The sequence below is a fragment of the Terrapene carolina genome, unplaced genomic scaffold (genome assembly GCF_002925995.2).
Source record: "Terrapene carolina triunguis isolate 2854851 unplaced genomic scaffold, T_m_triunguis-2.0 Scaffold84, whole genome shotgun sequence".
NCBI classification, from domain to species: domain Eukaryota; kingdom Metazoa; phylum Chordata; order Testudines; family Emydidae; genus Terrapene; species Terrapene triunguis.
The window spans coordinates 42,473,110-42,497,118 of record NW_020664435.1 but is presented as its reverse complement, the minus strand read 5'-3'; the positions used below and the strand labels follow the sequence as shown (position 1 = coordinate 42,497,118).

Here is a 24,009-nt window from a genome sequence, read left to right as displayed (position 1 = left end):
GCCATAAAATGCACACATTTACATCAAATTTTGTTGCATGTTACTAGATATTTTGGGGGGATTTGATTATATTTCATTCTTTGTCATACAAATGCATGTTTCCCCTATGCTTATCACTGTATGTGCTCATGTGAGTGGGAGGGTTCTCACAGTTCACAGACACGACCACCAATAATTTTGAATGTACATAAGGTTTTAACTAATATTTATACCTGTGATCTGTGCCTGTACTTCTAGCATATTCTATAAACTCAAAGAGTCTCATTCTATTTTGTAAATCATAAAATGAGCTCCCTAGTTATTTCACTAACTAAAGTTATAAAGCAAATTTCCCAAACTTGCAACAGCATTAGCTCATGCACACTTCTAGAAGTCCTGTCTGAAAACATTTTCTTGATCATGTCATGGTAGCATTCCCTAAATTCTCTCTCTTTCTCTCTCTCTCTCTCTCTCACACACACACACACACACCCTTAGAATATGCCAGACATTTTACAAAACAAAGTACTGCTTCTGCTTCCAGGGACCATATACACCTCTACCTCGATATAACGCTGTCCTCGGGAGCCAAAAAATCTTACTGCGTTATAGGAGAAACCATGTTATATCGAACTTGCTTTGATCCACCAGAGTGCGTAGCCCCGCCCCCCGGGAGCACTGCTTTACCGCGTTATATCCGAATTCGTGTAATATCGGGTCGTGTTATATCGGCGTAGAGGTATACTAGTGTAAATTAGGAGCAATTCTAGCATCAACACAGTGTGAGAGTGAAATGAGGTCCACCACTGCCCCAAAGAGTTTGCCATCTACAGCCCTAAACCTGGGAAAGACATACACATACACTTAATTTTATGCTCACGCTGACTCTCACTGAAGTTGACAAGATGCTTCACAAGTGTGAGCTGGTTCTGCCTGTGTGAAATCTATTGCAGAATCAGGACATAAATTTAGATACAAGAGCAAGGTTCTGGGATTCTCCCATCTGCTGTGGCCCTTTTCTGCTGCTGCAGTAACATAGGAGAGGCATTAGAGCTCTGGAACCAGCCAGGCAGAATTCTCTCTGGTATAGGTTTTGCTCAATGTATCTTACTCTGTTCTACAAGTCCCCTGCCAGAAGCATGAACATAAGGGACATGTCAGCATAAGGTGAATATAAGGGGTGGAGTAGGGTTGCCAACCCTTCAGGATTCTCCTGGAGTCTCCAGGAAATAAAGATTAATCTTTAATTAAAGATTATGTCATGTGACAAAACCTCCAGGAATACATCCAACCAAAATTGGCAACTCTAGGGTGGGGTAGACAGATCCCCAGCATAAAAATCATACAAATGTAGGACTGGAAGGGACCTTAATAGGTCATCTAGTCCAGCCCCTTGCAACGAGGCAGGACTAAGTATTATTTAGATCAGTGATGGGCAACCTGTGGCCCATCAGGGTAATCCACTGGCGGGCCACAAGACAATTTGTTTACACTGACCGTCCACAGGCACGGCCACCCACAGCTCCCAGTGGCCGTGGTTCACCATTCCCAGCCAATGGGAGCTGCAGGAAATGGCGTGGGCCACAGGCTGCCGACCACTGATTTAGACCATCCCTGACATGGGGTTTGTCTAACCTGTTTCTAAAAACCTCCAATGCTGAAGATTCCACAATCTTCCTAGGTAATTTGTTCTAGTGCTAGACTGCCCTTATAGTTACGAAGTTTTTCCTAATGTTTAACCTAAATCTCCTTTGCTGCAATTTGAGTCCATTATTTCTTGTCCTGTCCTCAGTGGTTAAGGAGAACAATTTATCACCCTTCTCTTTATGATAACCTTTTATGTACTGGAAGACTGTTATATCCCCTTCTCAGTCTTCTCTTCTCCAGACTAAACAAACCAATATTTTCAGTCTTTTCTCATAGGTCATGTTTTCTAGACCTTTAATCATTTTTGTTGCTCTCCTCTAGACTTTCTCCAACTTATCCACATCTTTCCTGAAGTGTGGTATGCAAAACTGGACACAAAGTCTACTTATCAGTGCTGAGTAGAATGGAAGAATTACTTCTCATGTCTTTGCTTACAACACTCCCGATAATACATCCCCGAATGATCACTTTTTTTGCAAGTGTTACATTGTTGACTCATATTTAGGTTGTGACCCTCTATAACGCCCATATCCTTTTCTGCAGTACTCCTTCCTAGGTAGTCATTTCCCATTTTGTATTTATGCCATTGGTTAGTCCTTTCTAAATGCAATACTTTGCATTTGCCTTTGCGAATTTCATCCTATTTATTTCAGACTATTTCTCCAATTTATCAAGATAATTTTTAATTCTAATTCTGTTCTCCAAAGTGATTGCAGAATTCCACCATAATGGCTGACCTGGAACAACGCTTCCTCAGCTCTCATCCACTCATGCCCCTTCTCTACCTACGCTACATTGATGACATCTTCATCATCTGGACCCATGGGAAGGAGACGCTGGAAGAATTCCACCATGATTTCAACAGCTTCCACCCCACCATCAACCTCAGCCTGGACCAATCTACACGGGAGGTCCACTTCCTAGACACCACAGTACAAATAAGCGATGGCCACGTTAACACCACCCTATACCGAAAACCCACCAACCGCTACGCCTACCTTCATGCCTCCAGCTTCCACCCCGGACACACCACACGATCCATCGTCTACAGCCAAGTGCTGAGGTACAACCGCATCTGCTCCAACCCCTCAGACAGAGACCAACACCTACAAGATCTTCACCAAGCATTCTCAAAACTACGATACCCACACAAGGAAATAGAGAAACAAATCAACAGAGCCAGACGTGTACCCAGAAGCCTCCTGCTACAAGACAGGCCCAAAAAAGAAACCAACAGAACTTCACTGGCCATCACCTACAGTCCTCAGCTTAAACCTCTCCAATGCATCATCAGTGATCTACAACCCATCCTGGACAATGATCTCTCACTTTCACAGACCTTGGGAGGCAGGCCAGTCCTCGCCCACAGACAACCCGCCAACCTTAAGCATATTCTCACCAGCAACCACGCATCGCACCATAACAACTCTAACTCAGGAACCAACCCATGCAACAAACCTCGATGCCAACTCTGCCCACATATCTACATCAGCAACACCATCACAGGACCTAACCAGATCAGCTACAACGTCACCGGCTCATTCACCTGCACGTCCACCAATGTTATATATGCCATCATGTGCCAGCAATGCCCCTCTGCTATGTACATTGGCCAAACTGGACAGTCACTACGCAAGAGGATAAATGGACACAAGTCAGATATCAGGAATGGCAATATAAAAAAACCTGTAGGAGAACACTTCAACCTCCCTGGCCACACAATAGCAGATGTAAAGGTAGTCATCTTACAGCAAAAAAACTTCAGGACCAGACTCCAAATTGAAACTGCTGAGCTCCAGTTCATTTGCAAATTTGACACCATCAGATCAGGATTAAACAAAGACTGTGAATGGCTATCCAACTACAGAAGCAGTTTCTCCTCCCTTGGTGTTCACGCCTTAACTGCTAGCAGAGCACCGCACTCTCCCTGATTGAACTAACCTCGTTATCTCCATACTGATTTATACCTGCCTCTGGAAATTTCCATTACTTGCATCTGAAGAAGTGAGGTTCTTACCCACGAAAGCTTATGCTCCCAATGCTTCTGTTAGTCTTAAAGGTGCCACAGGACCCTCTGTTGCTTTTTACAGATTCAGACTAACACGGCTACCCCTCTGATCTCTGAGGATAGTTTTTCAACCAGTTGCGTACCCACCTTATAGCAGGTTTGTCTAGGCTATATTTCTTCAGTTTATTTATGAGAAGGTGACGTGAGACAGCATCAAAAACCTTGCTAATGTCAAGATGTATCAAATCTACTGCCCTCCCCCATCCATAGGGTTTGTTACCCTGTCAAAGGAGAATATTAGTTTGGCTTGACATGATTTGTTCTTGACAAATCCATGTTGACAATTCCATATCACCTTATTTTTTTCTAGGGGCTTACAAATTGATTGTTTGATTATTTGCTCCATTACCTTCCTGGGTACCAAAGTTAAGATGACTGGTCTATAATCCCTTGGGTTGCACCTATTCTCCTTTTTATAGATAGGTACTATATTTGCCCTTTTCCAGTTCTCTGGGATCTCTCCCACCCTGCAGGAGTTCTCAAAGATAATCATTAATGGCTCAGAGATCTCTTCAGCCAGTTCCTTAAGTAGTCTAGGAAGTATTTTGTCAGGCCTTGTTGACCTGAAGACAACTAACTTGTCTAAGTAATTCTTAACTTGTTCTTTTCCTTGGCCTCAGATCCTACCCCATTTATATTGATGTTCACTATGTTAGTCGTCCAATCACTGTTAACTTTTTTTTTTGGTGAAAACTGAAACAAAACAGACATTTAACATTTCAGCCGTTGCTGCATTTTCAATTATTGTCTTTCCCTTCTCATTGAATAATGGGGCCTACCCTATCCTTGGTTCTCCTTTTGCTTCTAATGTATTTATAAAATGGTTTCTTTTTTGTTATCCTTTATGTCCCTAGCTAGTTTAATCTCTTTTTTGCCTTGGTCTTTGTAATTTTGTTCCTACATGCTTGTGTTGGGGTTTTTTTCCTATCCATTCTTCATAAATTGACCTACTTTCCACTTTTTGTATGACCTCTTTTTTGAGTTTCAGGTCGTTGAAGATCTCCTGGTTAAGCCAGAGTGATCTCTTACCATATTTCCTATCTTTCCTGTGCATTGGCATAATTTGCTCTTGTGCTCTTAAAAATGTCTTTTTAAAAATCTGCCAACTCTCCTGAACTCTCTTTTCCCTAAGACTTGCTTCCCACAGGATCTTAACCTACCAATTCTCTGAGTTTGCTAACATCTGCCTTCTTGAAGTCCATTGCCTTTATTCTGCTGTTTTCCCTCTTACTATTCCGTAGAAGCAAGAAATCTATCATTTCATGATCATGTTCACCCAAGCTGCCTTCCACCTTCAAATTCTCAACCAGATTCTCTCTGTCAGTATCAAATCTAGAATAGCCTCTGCCCCTAGTCACTTTCTCCACCTCCGCAGGTAGCGCTGTAAAGATTCAAGGCAGCTGGGGACATGCTGTTTTAATGGCAGCTCTCCAGGACTGTCTAAGTTACTCCAAGGCCCAAAGCAGCCCTCACGGCAGCAACCTAGATTTGGGAGGGCACAAAGTTGGCTTAAAGCCACCTTCACCCCCACTCCTCCTGGGCTGCAGTGCAGCTCAAAACCTGGCCCAAGTTTCAAAGTGATTACAACAGACAAAAAAAGGGAAATTAGGCAGAAAGAAGAATTATATTTATAATTAAGATCGTGGCATCAGTTATCAAAAGCAAATTTTGAAAGTTTTTAAGGGGGACCACTGTATATAGATTTTCTTTTTTCTTCTTCTTTTTCTTTTTTTTTTGGCTGAAAGATTTGGAGATCCAAAGAACATTCTGAAAATAAAAGATTTATCCCACAACAACCTCGGGGAAATTTTTTAAAATTTTGTTTTCTCTACTATGAGACTATTATACAACTAAATAAAATTTGACCATTTATTGTCAGTGTTTGCCAATTAATTCTCAGTGCTGGAAAGAGGAAATGGGGGCAGTTTCCCTTTATCAAACTTTATATGGAAGCAGAGTTATGTGTGTGTCAGATATGTTTGTTTTAATTTCTCTGGAATTATCCAAATCTATACGGGGCTCTCGGACACAGTATCTCAGATTAGGCTGGTTACAAATGAGCGACACCTCCTTTAAGAGAGTGAGTGAGCCAACCCCACTGGAAAAGCAGAATGGCCCCCCTCATCCTCATAAATCCAACACTGGGCATAGAAAAGCTTTCCAACTACCAGCCTGACCCAACCTCTAATTGCTATGTTTTCTCATTGATTTTGCAGTGACTACACCAAGCTCCAGCAACGCATGGCATCTGCCAACATCTTGGATATCTTACAAATGCGCTTCACCCTGGGTCGTGGCATGGAGACAGCCCTAGTTAGCACTACTAGATGATTTCCTCCTCACAATGGTCAGTGGCTCAGTGCTTGTACGACTCAGCTGCTCTGCTGCTTTCAACACACCAACCACAAGGTATGGCTAACTGGCTGGAGTAGGCAGGTTAGTGCTATCATGGCTCAAATCAGTCCTCTCCAGTAGGACTCAGAGGTAATGGGCAGCTGTCCCCCCTTTCCCCAAAAACTCTCACTCCTAGAGTCCCTATAGGCACCTATCTTGTCTCCTGTTTCTTCACTGTCTACATGAGATCACTTGGATGGGATGTGGACTATGCTAATGATACCCAGCTAAAGATCTCATTTTCTGAAAACAACATAACAAACATCCCAATGCTTGCAAGAGATCAGACCTTGGATGAAGAACAAGGCTCAATCAGACCAAAGTGACGCTGACTTGGAGAGAGAAATGTTTCAAAGAACTAGCTGAGATGCTGGTCTCCACTCCCATCAAAGGCAGCTGTCACCACTTTATCAAAGAAGTGCAAAGCTTCAGGGTCCTGCTGGATTCATCAGTAACTCTGGGTGACCAGGTAGCAACAACATTAAACACATTCTAATGTGGTGCAGAATTCCAATAAGATCATTTATAAATACTTCAGTCTAACATACACGCCACTCAGGTCAATGTTTTGACTTAAGGCAGATCAAGACTCAATGACTGTGCAATTCTGTTGCTATTTATAAATCTTATCTTGGCCCTTCAGAATCTTCTCAGTTTTTATGTTTTTGTGCTAGGAACGTTTTCTTTTACACTTCTCCCAGATATATCTCTCTTATCGTCAGACTTTACCAGCCTATCTATGCTAGCTGACTTTCAGGTCAGACAGTTTCTGTCACAACAGCACTCAGCCTTCACAGGATTCACACCTGGAATTCATCTTAAAGCTAGTGCCTCTAACATTCTCCAAATGTGTGTTGTAACTCCCTGAGCCTTGTTTCATTTTTGTTGCATTGAGATTACAGGGCTAAGTTGCCTTTGAATCAATGTCTTTTGTTCTGTCACTTGATGATCTTCCCTACTTCTGGCATTAGCTGTCTCTCACTGTTTAGTTTGACATGATTTGGCAGACAGAGCTGAGTCTAGCTGAATAAAAGTAGTTCTTATAAAGAAGAGAACATTCCCAAACTCAAGCTCCATCGTGTTAATTCAGAGCAGTTTCAGGGTAGTTCAGAGTGATCCCAGAGAAATGAATTTGTAGGCCATTAAGTTTCAGCATATGCCGGTACTAGTGATCAGTGTTGTTGATATCCCTAAATATATTATTCTTCTGTGTGTTTTGGGGATTTGTTTTTATAAAATCATAGAATATTTTTTGCATATTCACATTCAAGGAATTAAATCCTGATCTCCATAACAACTCACTCTGCATGGCAGAAATAACGAAGCATCACTCTCAGTCCATTAAAAGATTCATGCAAAGCCTGGAGAGAAATAAGTATCACAAAGTTGTACTTTGCTCCCATCTCCATCCCAATGAGAAAATCAGTTCATTACCGCTTGACTGTGGCACTCAACAAAAATGAATGAAACAGTGAAACAAAAAGAATCATGCAAACTTTGGAACAACATACTGAACTATTTATACCACATACATACATACATACATACATGATATAATGTAATGAGCCAAGACTGAGATCTCTTTGTGGATCCATATCAGGATTGACCTATTTAATTACCCACTGATAGGCTGACCCAGCGGATACCCCTACAAAGTGCAGGATGGCTTCAAACAGACATGGGAATGTCAGCCTTTCCTACCATTAAAAAGGGCCCCTATTCTGTTGCTATTCCTTCTGCAGTGCTTGTTACTTTTTACTCAAGTGAACATATACACCACACTTGTACACTAACACAAATACAAAGTAAGAACCTGGATGTTTTGAACCTGGCAGTCTTGCAGTCTACCCTCCAGTTCACTTGAGAGTTCAGACTCAATAATGCAATCAACCCATCCATGGTGCACATGTGCATCGCTTACATATTTGGGTGTTTTGTCCCAGTGGTTTCAGGTATATTTAAAAACAGGAGAACAAGTTTCTCCTCTAAAGATTGTAAACAAGGAGGAAAAAATATAACATAAGTAACAAAGTCGGCTCATTAAGTAACGTGAGGAACCACTGAGAGAGATGTATAAATGCAATGTATTAGATGGTTAAATTTATTCAGACTCCCTAGGGCCATGTCTACACTAGCACCTATGTCAGCAAAACTTAGGTCACTCAGGGATGTGAAAAAAACTACCCCCATGAGCGACATAAGTTTTTCCAGCATAAGTACTTGTGCGCACAGTGTTGTGTCAGCAGGAGACACTCTCCCACTGACATAGCTACCGTCGCTCATCGAGCTGTGCCACTGTAAGCTTGGGGGGGAGGGATAGCTCAGTGGTTTGAGCATTGGCCTGCTAAACCCAGGGTTGTGAGTTCAATCCTTGAGGGGGCCACTTAGGGATCTGGGGCAAAAATCAGTACTTGGTCCTGCTAGTGAAGGCAGGGGGCTGGACTCGATGACCTTTCAAGGTCCCTTCCAGTTCTAGGAGATAGGATATCTCCATTAATTTAATTTAAAAAAAAAGCTTCTAAGTGTAGACATGGCCATAGGGCACTACTCATGACACATTCAGGCCATGGTTCCCTAGTATCTAACTTTTTTTTTTTTTTAGTTTCAGGCTTTGTCTACACACAAAAGGTCCTGTTAGTTTAACTATACCAGCATAGCTAAAGCAGTACAATCCCCTAGTGTGGACGCAGTTAAACCTGTATAAAGGTGTTTTATATCTATATAGCAATTTCTGTTCAGGAAGTGGAATATGCCATGCCAGTAAAAGGCACCTATATACAATATAAATGTGTTCAAACTAGGGGTTGGACTGGTATAACTACTCTCTTAACCTAAATAGTACACCAGTACAAAATTTGTGTGTAGATCAGGCCTCAGCATCATGCAAATGAGATGATGGGCTCACTACCATTTAAAACAGTGTGCATTCTGGGAAACAGAGTATATAAATTGATTAGCAGCTTTCCTGATATTCATCAAGTCTCTCCCCTTGTGGCAAAACAGGATAACGTACCAAGCATTCACCTCACATGTTTTCAGGAAACCTGTAGAAGTCATATGTTATGAACATCACACAAGTGACCAGTTTCTCAGCCCCAACCATCTCTAATAACCATTTTGCACACAATTATACCTTGGATTTTCCTATACAACTCAGGTAATATTAAGACAATTAAAAATACAAAGAGGCAGTGACTAAAGAATCAATTCTGCACTAGTACAAGGGAAAACAAATATTTATTTATTTCTTCAGAGTCTGTGCACAAATACTGATGCCAGAAATCTTCATTCCCTGGTAGCAAGATTTCTTTTCATATTTTTAAAATTAATTTACAAGTCAAATATGATTAAAGTAGGTATGTTTTACAGGATCTTCAATAGTATCACAAATGACAAACCAAAGGGCTAAAACTCCTTAAGTGATTATATAATCCTAGAGTTGCAGGCCATTGGGAATTTACTGTATAACCCTGACAAGGATAAAAAGGAGTCCTGCATTATTAATGCTATTTCTTTTTTTTTTTCCCCCTCTCTTTTTTTTTTAAACTCAAGCAAAAGCACTTACTCTGAAAGCTGTTCACTGAAAAGATGTTGGGATGATAGAATCCAGCCTTGCAAATGCATTTGTAGGCTCCAAGAACAAATCCAAGGCCTTTAATTGGCATGCACTGTGAGAAAGAAGAAAGGAAGGAAAAGAACGTAATGCAGATGATCACACTCCTATAGACACACATGCATATTCAACTACAATACAAACAAAATAAGCTATATCAATTGGCCTTCTTGCAAGAACTATGTACTGATTTCAGTTTGTAATTATGTTTATCAGTTATTTTCCTCCTAGTCATATTTCACCTATGTATTTTTTCTTGCCGCTCAGATCCTGCAAACTGCAATGATGACAGTTACACTCAAGCTCATTCAACTGATAGGTAGAAGTGACCAGCTGGCAGATACGGTTTTCATCACTTTTGGAGTATCGCTCCATACATATCCTTTTTCAATTCCCATACCACGGCCAACAGTCACCTGTAAGAATAGATGGAGCCCTAAACCTCTCTGAGTAAAGAGAGCAAACAAACAGCTGGATCTTTGTGTTGATCTATCAGAGATGCAGAAGCCAAATTCTCCAGTACAAAATTCATCACTCTACACATAAGATCCACACCGATTTGAAATAATGGGGTAACAGAATGAGTGGAATTACAAAAGAAAAACTGTTTAATGAAAAATATCTAAGGAGTCTTTCATCGAAAGCAGAAATATTCTGCCTATTTAAGTGGAAGTCACTTAAGTGGAAGTCCTTACACTTCCTCTGAGCTCCCTCAATTCTCTGCCCTAGGAAGTAAGAACAAGTGAAATGAGTTCCAATTCTAATCATACAAAGATTACCTTTCACTTAATCTGAACATCAGGGCCACTTTGCCAAAATGATTGAAGCAGCATTAAATCCACTATCAGAAATTTTTCATACCATACATAATGTTGTGTCCTCTCACAAACCCTGTTCCCTATACAAATAAAACATACCTCTACTTACAAACCATTCAATTCCACAATATTACCTTTGCGATGAATGGTTTAAGCCAGGGGTAGGCAACCTATGGCACGCGTGCCGAAGGCGGCATGCGAGCTGATTTTCAGTGGCACTCACACTGCCCGGGGCCTGGCCATCAGTCGGGGGGGTTCTGCATTTTAATTTAATTTTAAATGAAGCTTCTTAGACATTTTAAAAACCTTATTTACTTTACATACAACAATAGTTTAGTTATATATTATAGACTTATAGAAAGAGCCCTTCTAAAAACGTTAAAATGTATTACTGGCACGCAAAACCTTAAATCAGACTGAATAAATGAAGACTCGGCACACCACTTCTTAAAGGTGGCTGACCCCTGGTTTAAGCAAAACCTACACATCAATGGGAGCTTTCTCCAGCATTAACTGAAGAGGTGGATGGGGTGTTTAACAAATAGATCTTTCTTCCCAACCCTTGCTCAGGCAATTGAGTTAAACAGGCGTTAAAAACAAAACAAGAAACAAGGTCTTACGCCTGGCCTACACTTAAAAAGTTTTATCAACATAACTAAGTCAGTAACAGCTGTGATTTTTTTTTTAATCAATACAGTTATGCCATTAAGAGCCCCAGTGCAGATGCAGTTAAACCAAAATTTATTCAGGCATAGTTTATTTCGTTTTGCCAAATCAGAATAAGCACTTATACCTCTACAAGCACTTTTCTACCGGTATAACTGTGCCTACATGTAGAGGAGTTTTGCCTCTAACTATGCCAGCATATATTAAAGCAGCAAGATTTTGAAGTGTAGGCAAGGCTTTGAACAGTCTAATGAAAAATCCCTGTTCTTCATTTCCTCAGGTTTCACTTTCTAGCACTAGTGATTTTATGATTCTGCTAATTGTCCAAACAGTCTTCCAGGGAAAAAAAAACAGCAAACAAATATCGGAATTTCTAATGTAAAACACAAAGAGAGGATGGGCTTATGATTAAGGCGTTTGACTGGGACTCGGTATACCTGGGTTAAATTCCAGGCTCTGCCACAGAATTCCTGCATAAGTCATTCCTGGGGAAGTCACTTCATCTCTCTGTGCTTCAGGTTCCCCATATGTAAAATGGGGATGATACTGCCCTTCTCCCACCCTTTGCCTGTCTTGGTGGACAGAAACCATTTCTTATTATGTGTGTATGCAGAGCCTAGCATGGTGGAGCCCCAATCTCAACTGAGTCCTCTAAGTGCTACTATAATACAACTAACAAATAATAAACAGAAAATGGATATATAAATATATTATGAAAAACCATCCAGCCCTTTAATAAACACAAGAGGAAAAAAAGGGTCACAAATCCATTGTTTCCTTTGCATTTCACCTTCATCCTACTGAGGATGCAGTTATTCAGACTGCTTGTTGATGCGGTAGAGAGAGAAATAAAGATCAAAGTGGTATGGGAATGTGAGTCCAAAGGCACCAAAAAAATCAAGTTTGCTAATTAGCAACTGCTGCTTATCAACTTGATAAGGAAAAGAATGTTAACACCAATCAGTCTAGATTAAGTGGATCCGAAAGTGCAAAAATCAACATTTTTAATATGAGCAGCTCTGGTAAACTATCTTTGCCCCCTTAACAATGGATAAAATAGCAATTAAAGGGATAAATGGTGACATATCAAGCCTCTTTCAGTGTTCATGTTTCAGGAAATACTTCGCAGGCAAGAGTTCTGTGACAGCTCTTTTTCTTCATTATAATAGGTTACATGTTGTTATAGATAATATATTTTTCCTTTGAAGTTGAGCAAAATCTAGATTCTACTGGATTTTGTGAATATTGCAGTGTTCCTAATTCCACAGCCACAGAGTATCCTCATTGCATGAATATTTTATATCAAAATATGACACAGCCTTATATAGCTCTGTGTTAAAAATATTTTCCTGAAAACCCCAAAAAAGAATTCTGACAGGGAAAAAAGATGAAATAGTCTTCTATTAATGACATTGTTACACTTCAGTTTAAATTGCTACAAGAAGAGAACTGAAAAATATCACAGCAGTTATGTCTCCCCTTTAACTGGAATATTATGAATATTTAAAAATCTTGGACCAAATTCTACCTCTTGTGCACTCAGGTATTCCCTTTAATATTGCACAGGTGTAAGAGGGCAGAATTTTGGTCGTCAATTTTTTTTAATTTGGAAGGAGAGCTGGATCATTTCAGGAAAAAAAGTAGCTACAAACAATCCAATTTTAGAATATTCAGCGACTAACACAATTTCATGGAAACTCAATTATTCACAGTATGAATTTTCTACTAAACAATTTTGGTTAGGCCAACATCAGAGGTAGTAAAAAATGGGAGAATTTTTTTGTTTAAGAAAATATTTCCCTTTTCTAAAATGTTGACATTTCAAAAGTTGAAAAATTTTGACCAGCTATAGTGAAACATTATTGTGGAAAAGGTGGTGAATGAATTAAACTAATACAACTTGATTAAAATAAAAGCCTTTGACATGGAATAAGAAGAGGCTTTGTGTTTGTACACACCTAGCACAGTGGAGTTCTGATCCTTGACTGGGGCTCCTAGGTGTAATGATAATAAAAAATAAACAACAACAAAACGGTCTAACAGCTGCACCCAGGCCAGTCTCACTAAACACATGTGCAGGCAAGGAACTGGAACATTCACAGTCACTTTGTTAAACCTACTGACTTGAATAAACTGCTCGTTTTTAATATGGCTGGCTAAGAATGGACTCACTGTTTGCCCGTTAGAATCTCTGACAAGTGGATTCCAGCTGTATGCTCTCTCTGAGTAGACCTCTTGCTGAGGGGAATGACTGATGTCTGACACCCAAAACACAAGAGATCTTTAGCGTATTTGGGGTAAGACTAGCACCTACAGGAACAGCAATTGAAGCAGGGCCTGAAAGAAAATGCAAACTGAAAAGTAGTTTGGCTGGAGCTTTTGAAGAGTGGTGTTTTGCTGGACCTTTCCAACGCCCATTGGGAGTCCTTCCATTAACTTCAAAATGGCAGTTGAATCAGGCCTCAAGTCCCCAATGCAGCAAACACCTAAAGTGCATAACATTACTCATGTAAGTAACCCCAGTGAGTTGATTGAGGTCAATGAGGTTCCACGCTGGTGTAGTGGGCTGCTCACACAATTCTCACCGCAGGATCAGGTCATACAGCTTAAGTGGTGCATAGGCCTTGTACAAGCTCTCTGCAAGGGGTACATTTCACCCTTAAACACGATCTGTTTTTTTTTCTTTTTATGAATCAGTTCTAGCTTTAAAAAAAAAAAAAGATTTTATGTAAGTATTTGTACTGTTAACTAACTCTCTCTCCACATATACAACAAATTTCAGAAAACTATCTCAAATACCTTTGCTAATTTACTCTGGCTCCAATCCAATTCATACAAAAGTTAACATTGCAAAATAGAAGTGTTCAGCATGTTCACAAATAATAATAATAATCATAACCAAAAAAAAAAGCTGAAACATGAAATCACCTGGTTTCAAGTTTTCTGATAAACTCAAAAATCAAAGCTGGATGAATACTGAAAACATTTTTTGTCAACATTAGGTTGTAATTTTTTCCCCTCAATAACTGTGATCGCTCACTCTTGGATTCACGTTTCACAAATGGTATAGTAAATTGACAGGAAAAGTTTGCCAAACCCACACATTTTAATCAAATATTCCAGGATACTCAGAGAAAGTAAATTTTGAACTCTTTGCTGTTTGCATTGGAAACCCAATTAAGAATTACGTTCAACCAATCCAGGAACAGAAATATATTATGTGACCAATGTATCTAATCAAAACACCTCAGATTTTGAATACTGAAGATGCACAATCAACTGTTCATGAAACAGTGACAAATTCACAGGATTATTCAGCAAACAACTTCTTAATACTAAAATTCAAGAAAACTCAATCAGTTCATGGACAATTTGCAAAACAGAGAAAGAGGCTAACTTTGTCAAATAAATTCTTAGATTCACAGATTTTTAAAGGCCAGAAGTGACTATGAGATCATCTAGTCTGACCTCCTTTATAACACAGGCCATAGAATTTCACCCAGTTACCTCTGTATTGAGCCTAATAACTTGTATTTGACTAAAGCATATTTTCTAGAAAGGCATCCAGTCTTGATTTGAAGACATCAAGATATGGAGATTCCACCACCTCCCTTGGTAATTTGTTCCAATGGTCAGTCACTCTCACTGTTAAAAATCAGTGACAACAGATGGAACGCAGCTATATCCGAGTGGTATCCGCAAGAACAGAAATGGCCACGCGGTTGGCCTCCAAAGAGGTGGGATGATTTCCTAACAAGGAGATATGGACAAGCATGGCGAAGGATGGCCAGAGCGAGAGAAGATTGGAAGACGTGTTGTGATCAGCTCAGTCTCAACTGATGAAGGACTGACAGTCTACGCATTTCTAATTTGAATTTGTCTGGCTTTAACTTCCAGCCACTGGTTCTCATAAATCACTTTCTCAAAATTCAAACTAGGTTTGTCAAAAGGTTTGCTAGCTTTTCTAATTGACTATTTGCTAATAAGGAGATACTGGTCATCTGCATAGCTAACAAAATATGTTTATTTCAGAAATCCATGACATGGTTTGCAAACTTTATGTTTTCGGTTTTAGACTATTTGTGCAATATGATGACTCACAAATGTATTCCATTAACCTATAAATTATGCATTCAGTCCCAAAGAATGAAGCATCCAAATGTATATTTGCAATGATCTGATCGTGTTACGTTTACTAACACAGTGAATATTGTATTTATCTTTAAATTACACTGGTCTACAATTTTTGAGAAGTCGTCTGCTTCAGAGATAAAATGTGCTATTTATTATGTATTTTGATGTGCTGAATTCAAGTATGACAATTAAAACAACTGATTGGCTACTGTTTCTAAGATATTTAAGTTTTTACATTTTATGTCTATGTATATTGTGTAGATAGTAGAGTTTTAATCATAAATTGTAAACCTAGGGCTTTTCATGTGTTTATGGTTGCTTTACATGATAATATTTCACCTGTCCTGTTTATGTAACACTTTAAAAATCAGCAAAAGGGTTATATAAATAAAATTTATTATGAAACAAAAGGCAAAAAACTATTATGTACATAGTTTAGTCCTATACAGTGTCTACTCGGCGCTTCTTGGCTTCTCTCTTGTATTCATTAAATGGAGCATCTCTTGTCACTGTCCAGCAATAGTCTGCAAGCATTGATGGGCTCCATTTGCCCTGATAGCGTTTCTCCATTGTTGCAATGTCCTGGTGAAATCGCTCGCCGTGCTCGTCGCTCACTGCTCCGCAGTTCGGTGGAAAAAAATCTAGATGAGAGTGCAAAAAAATGTATCTTTAGTGACATGTTGCAAGCAAGGCTTTTGTATGCCTTGAGGAGGTTTTCCACTAACAACCTGTAGTTGTCTGCCTTGTTTCCGAGAAAATTTATTGCCACTAACTGAAAGGCTTTCCATGCCGTCTTTTCCTTGCCACGCAGTGCATGGTCAAATGCATCATCTCGAAGAAGTTCACGAATCTGAGGACCAACAAAGACACCTTCCTTTATCTTAGCTTCACTTAACCTTGGAAATTTTCCACGGAGGTACTTGAAAGCTGCTTGTGTTTTGTCAATGGCCTTGACAAAGTTCTTCATCAGACCCAGCTTGATGTGTAAGGGCGGTAACAAAATCTTCCTTGATTCAACAAGTGGTGGGTGCTGAACACTTTTCCTCCCAGGCTCCAATGACTGTCGGAGTGGCCAATCTTTCTTGATGTAGTGGGAATCTCTTGCACGACTATCCCATTCGCAGAGAAAACAACAGTATTTTGTGTATCCAGTCTGCAGACCAAGCAAGAGAGCAACAACCTTCAAATCGCCACAAAGCTGCCACTGATGTTGGTCATAGTTTATGCACCTCAAAAGTTGTTTCATGTTGTCATAGGTTTCCTTCATATGGACTGCATGACCAACTGGAATTGATGGCAAAACATTGCCATTATGCAGTAAAACAGCTTTAAGACTCGTCTTCGATGAATCAATGAACAGTCTCCACTCATCTGGATCGTGAACAATGTTGAGGGTTGCCATCACACCATCGATGTTGTTGCAGACTACAAGATCACCTTCCATGAAGAAGAATGGGACAAGATCCTTTTGACGGTCATGGAACATGGAAACCCTAACATCACCTGCCAGGAGATTCCACTGCTGTAGTCTGGAGCCCAACAGCTCTGCCTTACTCTTGGGTAGTTCCAAAGCCCTGACAAGGTCATTCAGTTCACCTTGTGTTATGAGGTGTGGTTCAGAGGAGGAGGATGGGAGAAAATGTGGGTCCTGTGACATTGATGGTTCAGGACCAGAAGTTTCATCCTCTTCCTCTTCCTCGTCTTACTCAAGTGAGAATGATTCTGGTGCATCAGGAACCGGCAGTCCTTCTCCGTGGGGTACTGGGCGTATAGCTGATGGAATGTTTGGATAATGCACAGTCCACTTTTTCTTCTTTGACACACCTTTCCCAACTCGAGGCACCATGCAGAAGTAACAATTGCTGGTATGATCTGTTGGCTCTCTCCAAATCATTGGCACTGCAAAAGGCATAGATTTCCTTTTCCTGTTCAACCACTGGTGAAGATTTGTTGCACAAGTGTTGCAGCATACGTGTGGGGCCCACCTCTTGTCCTGATCTCCAATTTTGCAGCCAAAATAAAGGTGATAGCCTTTCTTAACCATAGTGGTTATACTGCGCTTTTGTGATGCATAAGTCACTTCACCACAAACATAGCAGAAGTTATCTGCACTGTTCACACAAGTACGAGGCATCTCTGCTCACTTTGGCTAAACAGAAATGTGTCCCTTTGCAAAATCAAACACTGACAAATAAGAGAGCACAACACTGTATGATTTCTAGAGCTGATATAGGGCAATTTGTTCAGCAGAGTGATGTAAGCTTCGTTATGATTGCATCATCCATGACTTCTAGGAATAACATGATGCAACTCTTATCATGTATGACGCAATACCAGCTTCAAATTGCATCATTCATTGTTTTGCCTAAAAAGCAAGTACTGTCCAAACCCAGTCATAGATTTATTCATAGATCCAGTCAAAGATGTATTTTAGTCATTTTTGGTTTAAATTGAGATCCCTTCCCTTTATAACTCACTTATCCTCCGCCATTCTCAAGTTAAGGGTCATATATACTGACCCAATAGCATATCTTGAAAACTAGAGCCAATCAACACTTTTAAGCATCATTTTCATTCTCAGTGACCCAGAATTAGTAAAGTTTGACTACATTTATTTCAGAAGCATTTTGGCTGTAGAGCAGTGTTATTTATGGTTAAATAACCTCTGAATCAATATAATCACAATATCAAAACCAGTAAAAATAAGTCAAATAGATGTGAAGTTTTTTCCTGCATTTTGTCATAAATAACATAGCTGGAAAAATCAGAGTCATGTTAACTGAAGAATTGAGATGTTCAGGACTAAGTTAATTCACTGATGACAAATGATGTAGAAATCCCTCATCAGGTATGAGTGGGTCAGAAATCAAGTGTAAGTGACAAAATAGTGTAACTGTACTAATTTGGCATTCAGTGGGTATACAAAACAGGTGTTATTTACACACCAAGGAAGTGAAAGGAGAGTATGGGGGAGGGGAAGCAATTAACATGATGATATAATATAAGGTAGGTGATATTATATCTCACATGTAACTTAAATAATTGATTAAGTCACCAAGTAAATTTGGCCTGTACTGTTTTAAAATAAAGAGGTTAAAAATATTAATTCAGCACCACAGTAATATGACTCAAAAATGCAACCAGCCTGACTCAGGTATTTTAAATGTTTGAAGATACAGGAAAGGCTGCCAACTTCTGTATTTCCACATGCATGGCTCGATGAAACAAGTGAAGCTGTCTCTGCATAATAAGGTTAACTCCTTCCTTAGAGAATGAAATGAGAGAATAAGACATAATAGAAGAGTTTAACAAAGGTAGTCAAGGGCCTGGTCTACACTAGGACTTTAATTCGGATTTAGCTGCCTTAATCCGAATTAACCCTTCACCCGTCCACACTACAGAGCCAGTTAATTCGAATTAAAGGGCCCTTTAAATCGATTTCTGTACTCCACCTCGACGAACGGAGTAGAGCCTAAATCGATTTTGTTAATTCGAATTAGGGTTAGTGTGGACGCACACCACCGAATTACTGTGTTTAAGTTAATGGGGTAGTGTGGCCGCACACCACCGAATTAATGTGGTTTAAAACCGAATTAAGGTGCTTAGTGTGGCCGCGCACAATCGAATTTATACAACCTGTTTCCCAAATTCGAATTATCTAAATTCGGATTAATCCTGTAGTGTAGACATACCCAAGAACAGCACACATTTCTTTGCTCAGTTTAGGTGCAGCAGTTAAGGAATTTCTTGAACATATCAGAAGCTATGCTTACTTTTTAAAGGCAGATAAATGTCTTTTTTCTCTGCACTATGATAGCAGAGACTAGCTATTATGTTTTCAGAGACTGAGAACTCCCTTCTAATTCTGGTGTTCTCGTCTATTCAAGCATGTTCAGTCATAAAAATAAATGAAATAAAATAAAAGTCATAGAGTGAAATCCTGGCATCACTGAAGCATAGAGGAGTTTTGTCATTGATTTCAATGAGGCAGGATTTCACCTATCATACTTTCTTCTATTTATCCCCTAGCAGCCAAATTCTACCCTGAAATGAGTTTCCACTGAAGTCAATGGGAATCACATGAATGCATCTATTAGAATTCTTTAAGGGTGTCATCAAACATGTAGACAAGGGTGAGCCTGTGGATATAGCATATTTTGACTTTCAGAAAGCCTTTGAAAAGGTCCCTCACCACAGGCTCTTAAGCAAAATAACCAGTCATGGGGATAAGAGGGAAGGCCCTCTCAGGGATCAGTGTTGTGGTCAAAGACCCCCACGCAGTGATTTTAGTTCAAAGACTCAAGCCTGAGGCCAGTTTATTGACATACATACCAGTGCACTGGGGTGCAGTCCGAAGACTGACACCCTGAGCAGCAGCTCACAGGCTGCTTTATTTCGTCAAACCGCAAGCAAAGTACAAACAATAGTCATGAGTTAAGAAATTAGGGTTGGGGTTAGTCCCTCCCCCAAACCGCGAGTTAAGAAAGTAGGGTCGGGGTCAGTCCCCCCCCCCCCGGTACCTTCCTTATTAATTTTCCGAGAAGTGGGTGTTTATTTGGGTAGAGGGGCGCTTGGTGGTTTTCCCCAGGGGTGGTACTTGGCACCAGTTTGGGTATATTTCTCAAGACACGTTATTTTCCGGGGTCTTTTGGTTAAAGATTAGGGGAGGTTCCATGGGACGCCTAAAGAGGATCTATGATTGGCTGTTTTTGCAGATAGCTGGAATTGGAAAATGTTGCAAATAGCTGTAGCAGCAAGGATGATTAACTCTTTGCAAAAACAATTTCTTAATGTAAGCGGATATTCTATTTTTCGAGCGATTTCATAAACTTGCGGTTATTATATTGCTAAAGCAGTTTCTTGCTGCAACTTTTAGCATTATTCTGTGTTTCTTTCCTCCCTCCTTCCCTCCTCTGGTCATTACCCTTGACCGAGTTTGGCAGAGAGTCGTGTTGTTCAGTCTTGTTCAGGCTTTAGGCCTGCCCTACTCTGTGTAAAGGCCATCAGCATAACAGATCTCTGTTGGAGGGTTTATTTCGGGGCCCACAGATTCACAGCTCTGGCTATCAAAAAGAGGGCCCCCCTGCTCTATTTCCCCACATCAGTAAATGGTCAAAAGATAGGAAACAAAGGGTAAGAATAAATGGTCCGTTTTCAGAATGGAGAGAGGTAAATAGTGGTTTCCCCCAAAGGTCTGTACTGGAAGGAGTTCTGTTCAATATATTCATAAATGATCTGGAAAATGAGATAAACAGAGAAGTGGCAAAGCTGGCAGACAATACTAAATTACTTGAGAGAGTTAAGTCCAAAGCAGACTGTGAAGAGTTACAAAGGGATCTCTCAAAACCAGGTGACTGGGCAACAAAATGGCAAATGAAATTCAATGTTAATAAATGCAAAGTAATGCACATTGGAACACATAATCCCACCTATATATATATAAAATGATGGGGTCTAAATTATCTGTTACCACTCAAGAAAGTGATCTTGGAGTCATCATGGATAATTCTCTGAGAACGTCTGCTCAATGTGCAGTGGCAGTCAAAAAAGCTAACAGAATGTTAGGAGCCATTAGGAAAGGGATAGCTAATAAGACAGTAAATATAATGCCACTATAAAAAGCCATGGTATGCCCACAACTTGAATACTGTGTGCAGTTGTTGTTGCCCATCTCTAAAAAGATATATTAGAAATGGAAAAAGTACAGAGAAGGGCAACAAAAATGATTAGGGGCAGGGCCGGCTCTAGGTTTTTTGCCGCCCCAAGCAAAAAAAAAAAAAAAACCTGGAGTGCCGCCCCTTGAAAAGAGCCACCCCTAAAGGGCCGGAATGCCGCCCCTTGAGAAGTGCCGCCCCAAACACGTCCTTGGAACGCTGGTGCCTAGAGTCAGCCCTGTTTAGGGGTATGGAACAGCTTCCATATGAGGAAAGATTCAAAATACTGGGACTGTTTAGCTTGGAAAAGAGATGACTAAGGCCAAGGGAGGGATATGACAGAAGTCTATAATATCATGAATAGTATGGAGAAAACATGTTATTTACCTCTTCACATAACACAAGAACCAGGAGTCAATAGATAGCAGGTTTAAAAAAACCTGAGGAAGTACATTTTCACACAACACAGTCAACCTATAGAACTCTTTGCCAGGGGATGCTGTGAAGGCCAAAAGTATAACTGGGTTCAAAAAATAATTACATAAGTCCATGAAGGTTAGGTCCATTAAGGGCTATTAGCCAAGATGGTCATAGATGCAACCCTGTGATTTAGGTGTCCCCAAGCCTCTGACTGTCAGATGCTGGGACTGGACAACAGAGGATGGATCACTTGATGATTGCCCTGTTCTGTTCATTCCCTTTGAAATATCTGGCAGTGGCCACAGTTGGATGACAGGATACTAGGCTAGATTGACCATTGGTCTGACCCAACATGGCCATTCTTACATTCATGAACACAAGATAAATGCATGCATCTGAGAGTCAATAGAATGACACTGATTCACACCCGCTGAGGATATGGCACACTGATCTTGTTACTCATAGCTAATACATTTTTCCTCAAATATATTAGTTCAGTTCAAGAAGAGGTTCTTGATGAGGAAAAACTCCATCCTGGAGCAGACTCTTTCTTTCTGCTCTTTGTGGACACCAAGAGAATGAACTATTTATTCTTCATCTGGCTATCTCCAGGATGGTGAGAAGTCTTCCACCAGCAGCCTCCTTGCCAAATCTCTGCTACTGCAAATTCTGTTGGCACACGCCATCTCCAATGTATCTTGTTTTTGATTCATAGACTTTTTATGAATTTCAGAAAAGTTACAGTTTGGGATTTCTGTAGCCTTTCTTCCTGAGAGTGACGTAACTCATTATCCTGTATGTCATCTACACAAAATGGTAGTCACAAAAGATAACAGTTCTGTTGGATCAGACAGCTTCTCATATTGTTGAATTATCTGTCAGTCTTGTATTCATTAACATAAGGGTCTGTAATGACGCTACACGGCACAGAGATGCAGCGCCATAATATAGACTGCTTTATAAGCAGCACTGATAATCACTGTATAGTTTATTAGTTTAACTAAAGAGGTTTTAAAATGATCATATCTGCAGTGCTTGACATGACTGTCATTGACTTTGACCACCAAGCCTCTCAGTTTTATCATGAATGAGTTTATTGTAACAAGTAAGAGAAATGCTGCCAAACAAACGAAAGCATTATCATTCATAGTGGAAGTGATTAATACGGCTTAATGTAATGACACTATCAGTGACATTTAAAACAATATCCCAGAAATAGATCAGACCTTAAAACTCAAAACTTCCTCAAACCACTCCAGAATTCAAACTCCAGAATGTAGCAGTTAACCTGAATAGTCTCCAAGCACAGAATGACTGGATTAATATGCCAGGGACACACAAACTTTGTCCAATTGGTGACCGCTGTGGCAACTTTCCAGTGAGTAAGGGGCAACACCTAACTAACGAAGTAGAGTGGATTGCTGGTACCCTCTCCTTTAGTATGAGATTTTCCACTCACTCTGTGTGGCTTTACTCCCCTGCAGAGGCTACCCATATCATGGGCAGCAGTACAAAGGTGGAATCAGAAGTCTCTGCAGGGCTGCAACTTCCCCTCCCATGCAGGTGGGCAGGAACTGGGTGGGCAGAAGCGGGAGAGTGGTAGCAGTTTTGCCTTTGTTTCCCCCACCCCAGATGCCCCAGGCAGTACAGCTGGGAAATGCAAATAGGGGGGAAAGAGTCTATGCCAAGTACAGTGTTGGTACAGCTTACTTCCCTTGAGGCAAGAGGAGAACCTGGGACCATATTGTCTATATACTGGATATGTTTACACACCCTTTGGGAGTCTCACAGCCCAGTCTAACAGACTCAAGTTAGCAGGGCTCAGACTAATGTGCTAAAAATAGCTGCGTAGACATTGCTTTGACATTCAGGCTTGGACTGTACCTTCGGCTCTGATGCCCACGCACCCACACCTCCCTGTGCTTCAGATCCCAAGCTCCAGCCCAAGCCGGAACACCCATTTTGCTATATTTAGAACACTAGCACAAGCTCTGCTAACACATTTCTGTAGACCTGGGCTGCGAGACTTGCTCCCAGCAGCTGTGCAGACATATCCATTGTGATTCTGAGTCACAATATCATCCCTGCTCTGCTTCTGCAGCAGTACAGCTACTCCGAGTTAGTAGCAAAATCACAATTTAGCTTTTAGTAAGGAGATTCAGCAATGTAAGTCTTTGTGGGACTCACTTGTGGGCAACCAGCTGTGTACTAGCCATCCCATAATCTCTAGAATGTTACCCTGTGGCTCATGGGAAAGAAACACGTGATTGTTAGGCATGGAGAGCTTTGCTGTTCTACACTTTACTTAGCATTTATACCTTAAGTGGGGTTTTACACAGAATTTTAAAATACCAATTTAAAACAATGTTTTCCAACAGCAATTTAGCTCTGTAATCATAACCAATTGTTTAAATTCTAAGTAAGACAAAGCATGCTGAACGGCCTGACAGTATTTTAGTTAGGCAAAGCTATGAACCTGAAAAATGTTCATCTCACATAAGCAACTCTTGGCTCAAACCCTCACCAAAAATTGCACACTGCTTTTTATACAATATTTTCATCTCATCATCAGGCATATTATCAGGTTAAATGCTGATGGCAAAGAACACTCAGGTT

At 40.3% G+C, this 24,009-nt stretch overlaps 1 protein-coding gene across 1 annotated transcript in view; it reads right to left on the bottom strand.

Moving 5' to 3' along the window:
- GPR158 (G protein-coupled receptor 158) overlaps positions 1-24,009 on the bottom strand; it is a 353,319-nt gene that overhangs the window by 186,752 nt on the left and 142,558 nt on the right. The window contains exon 3 of the mRNA XM_026649344.1: positions 9,654-9,756. Within this exon, the coding sequence (XP_026505129.1) occupies positions 9,654-9,756 (103 nt within the window). The remainder of the gene's footprint in view (positions 1-9,653; positions 9,757-24,009) is intronic.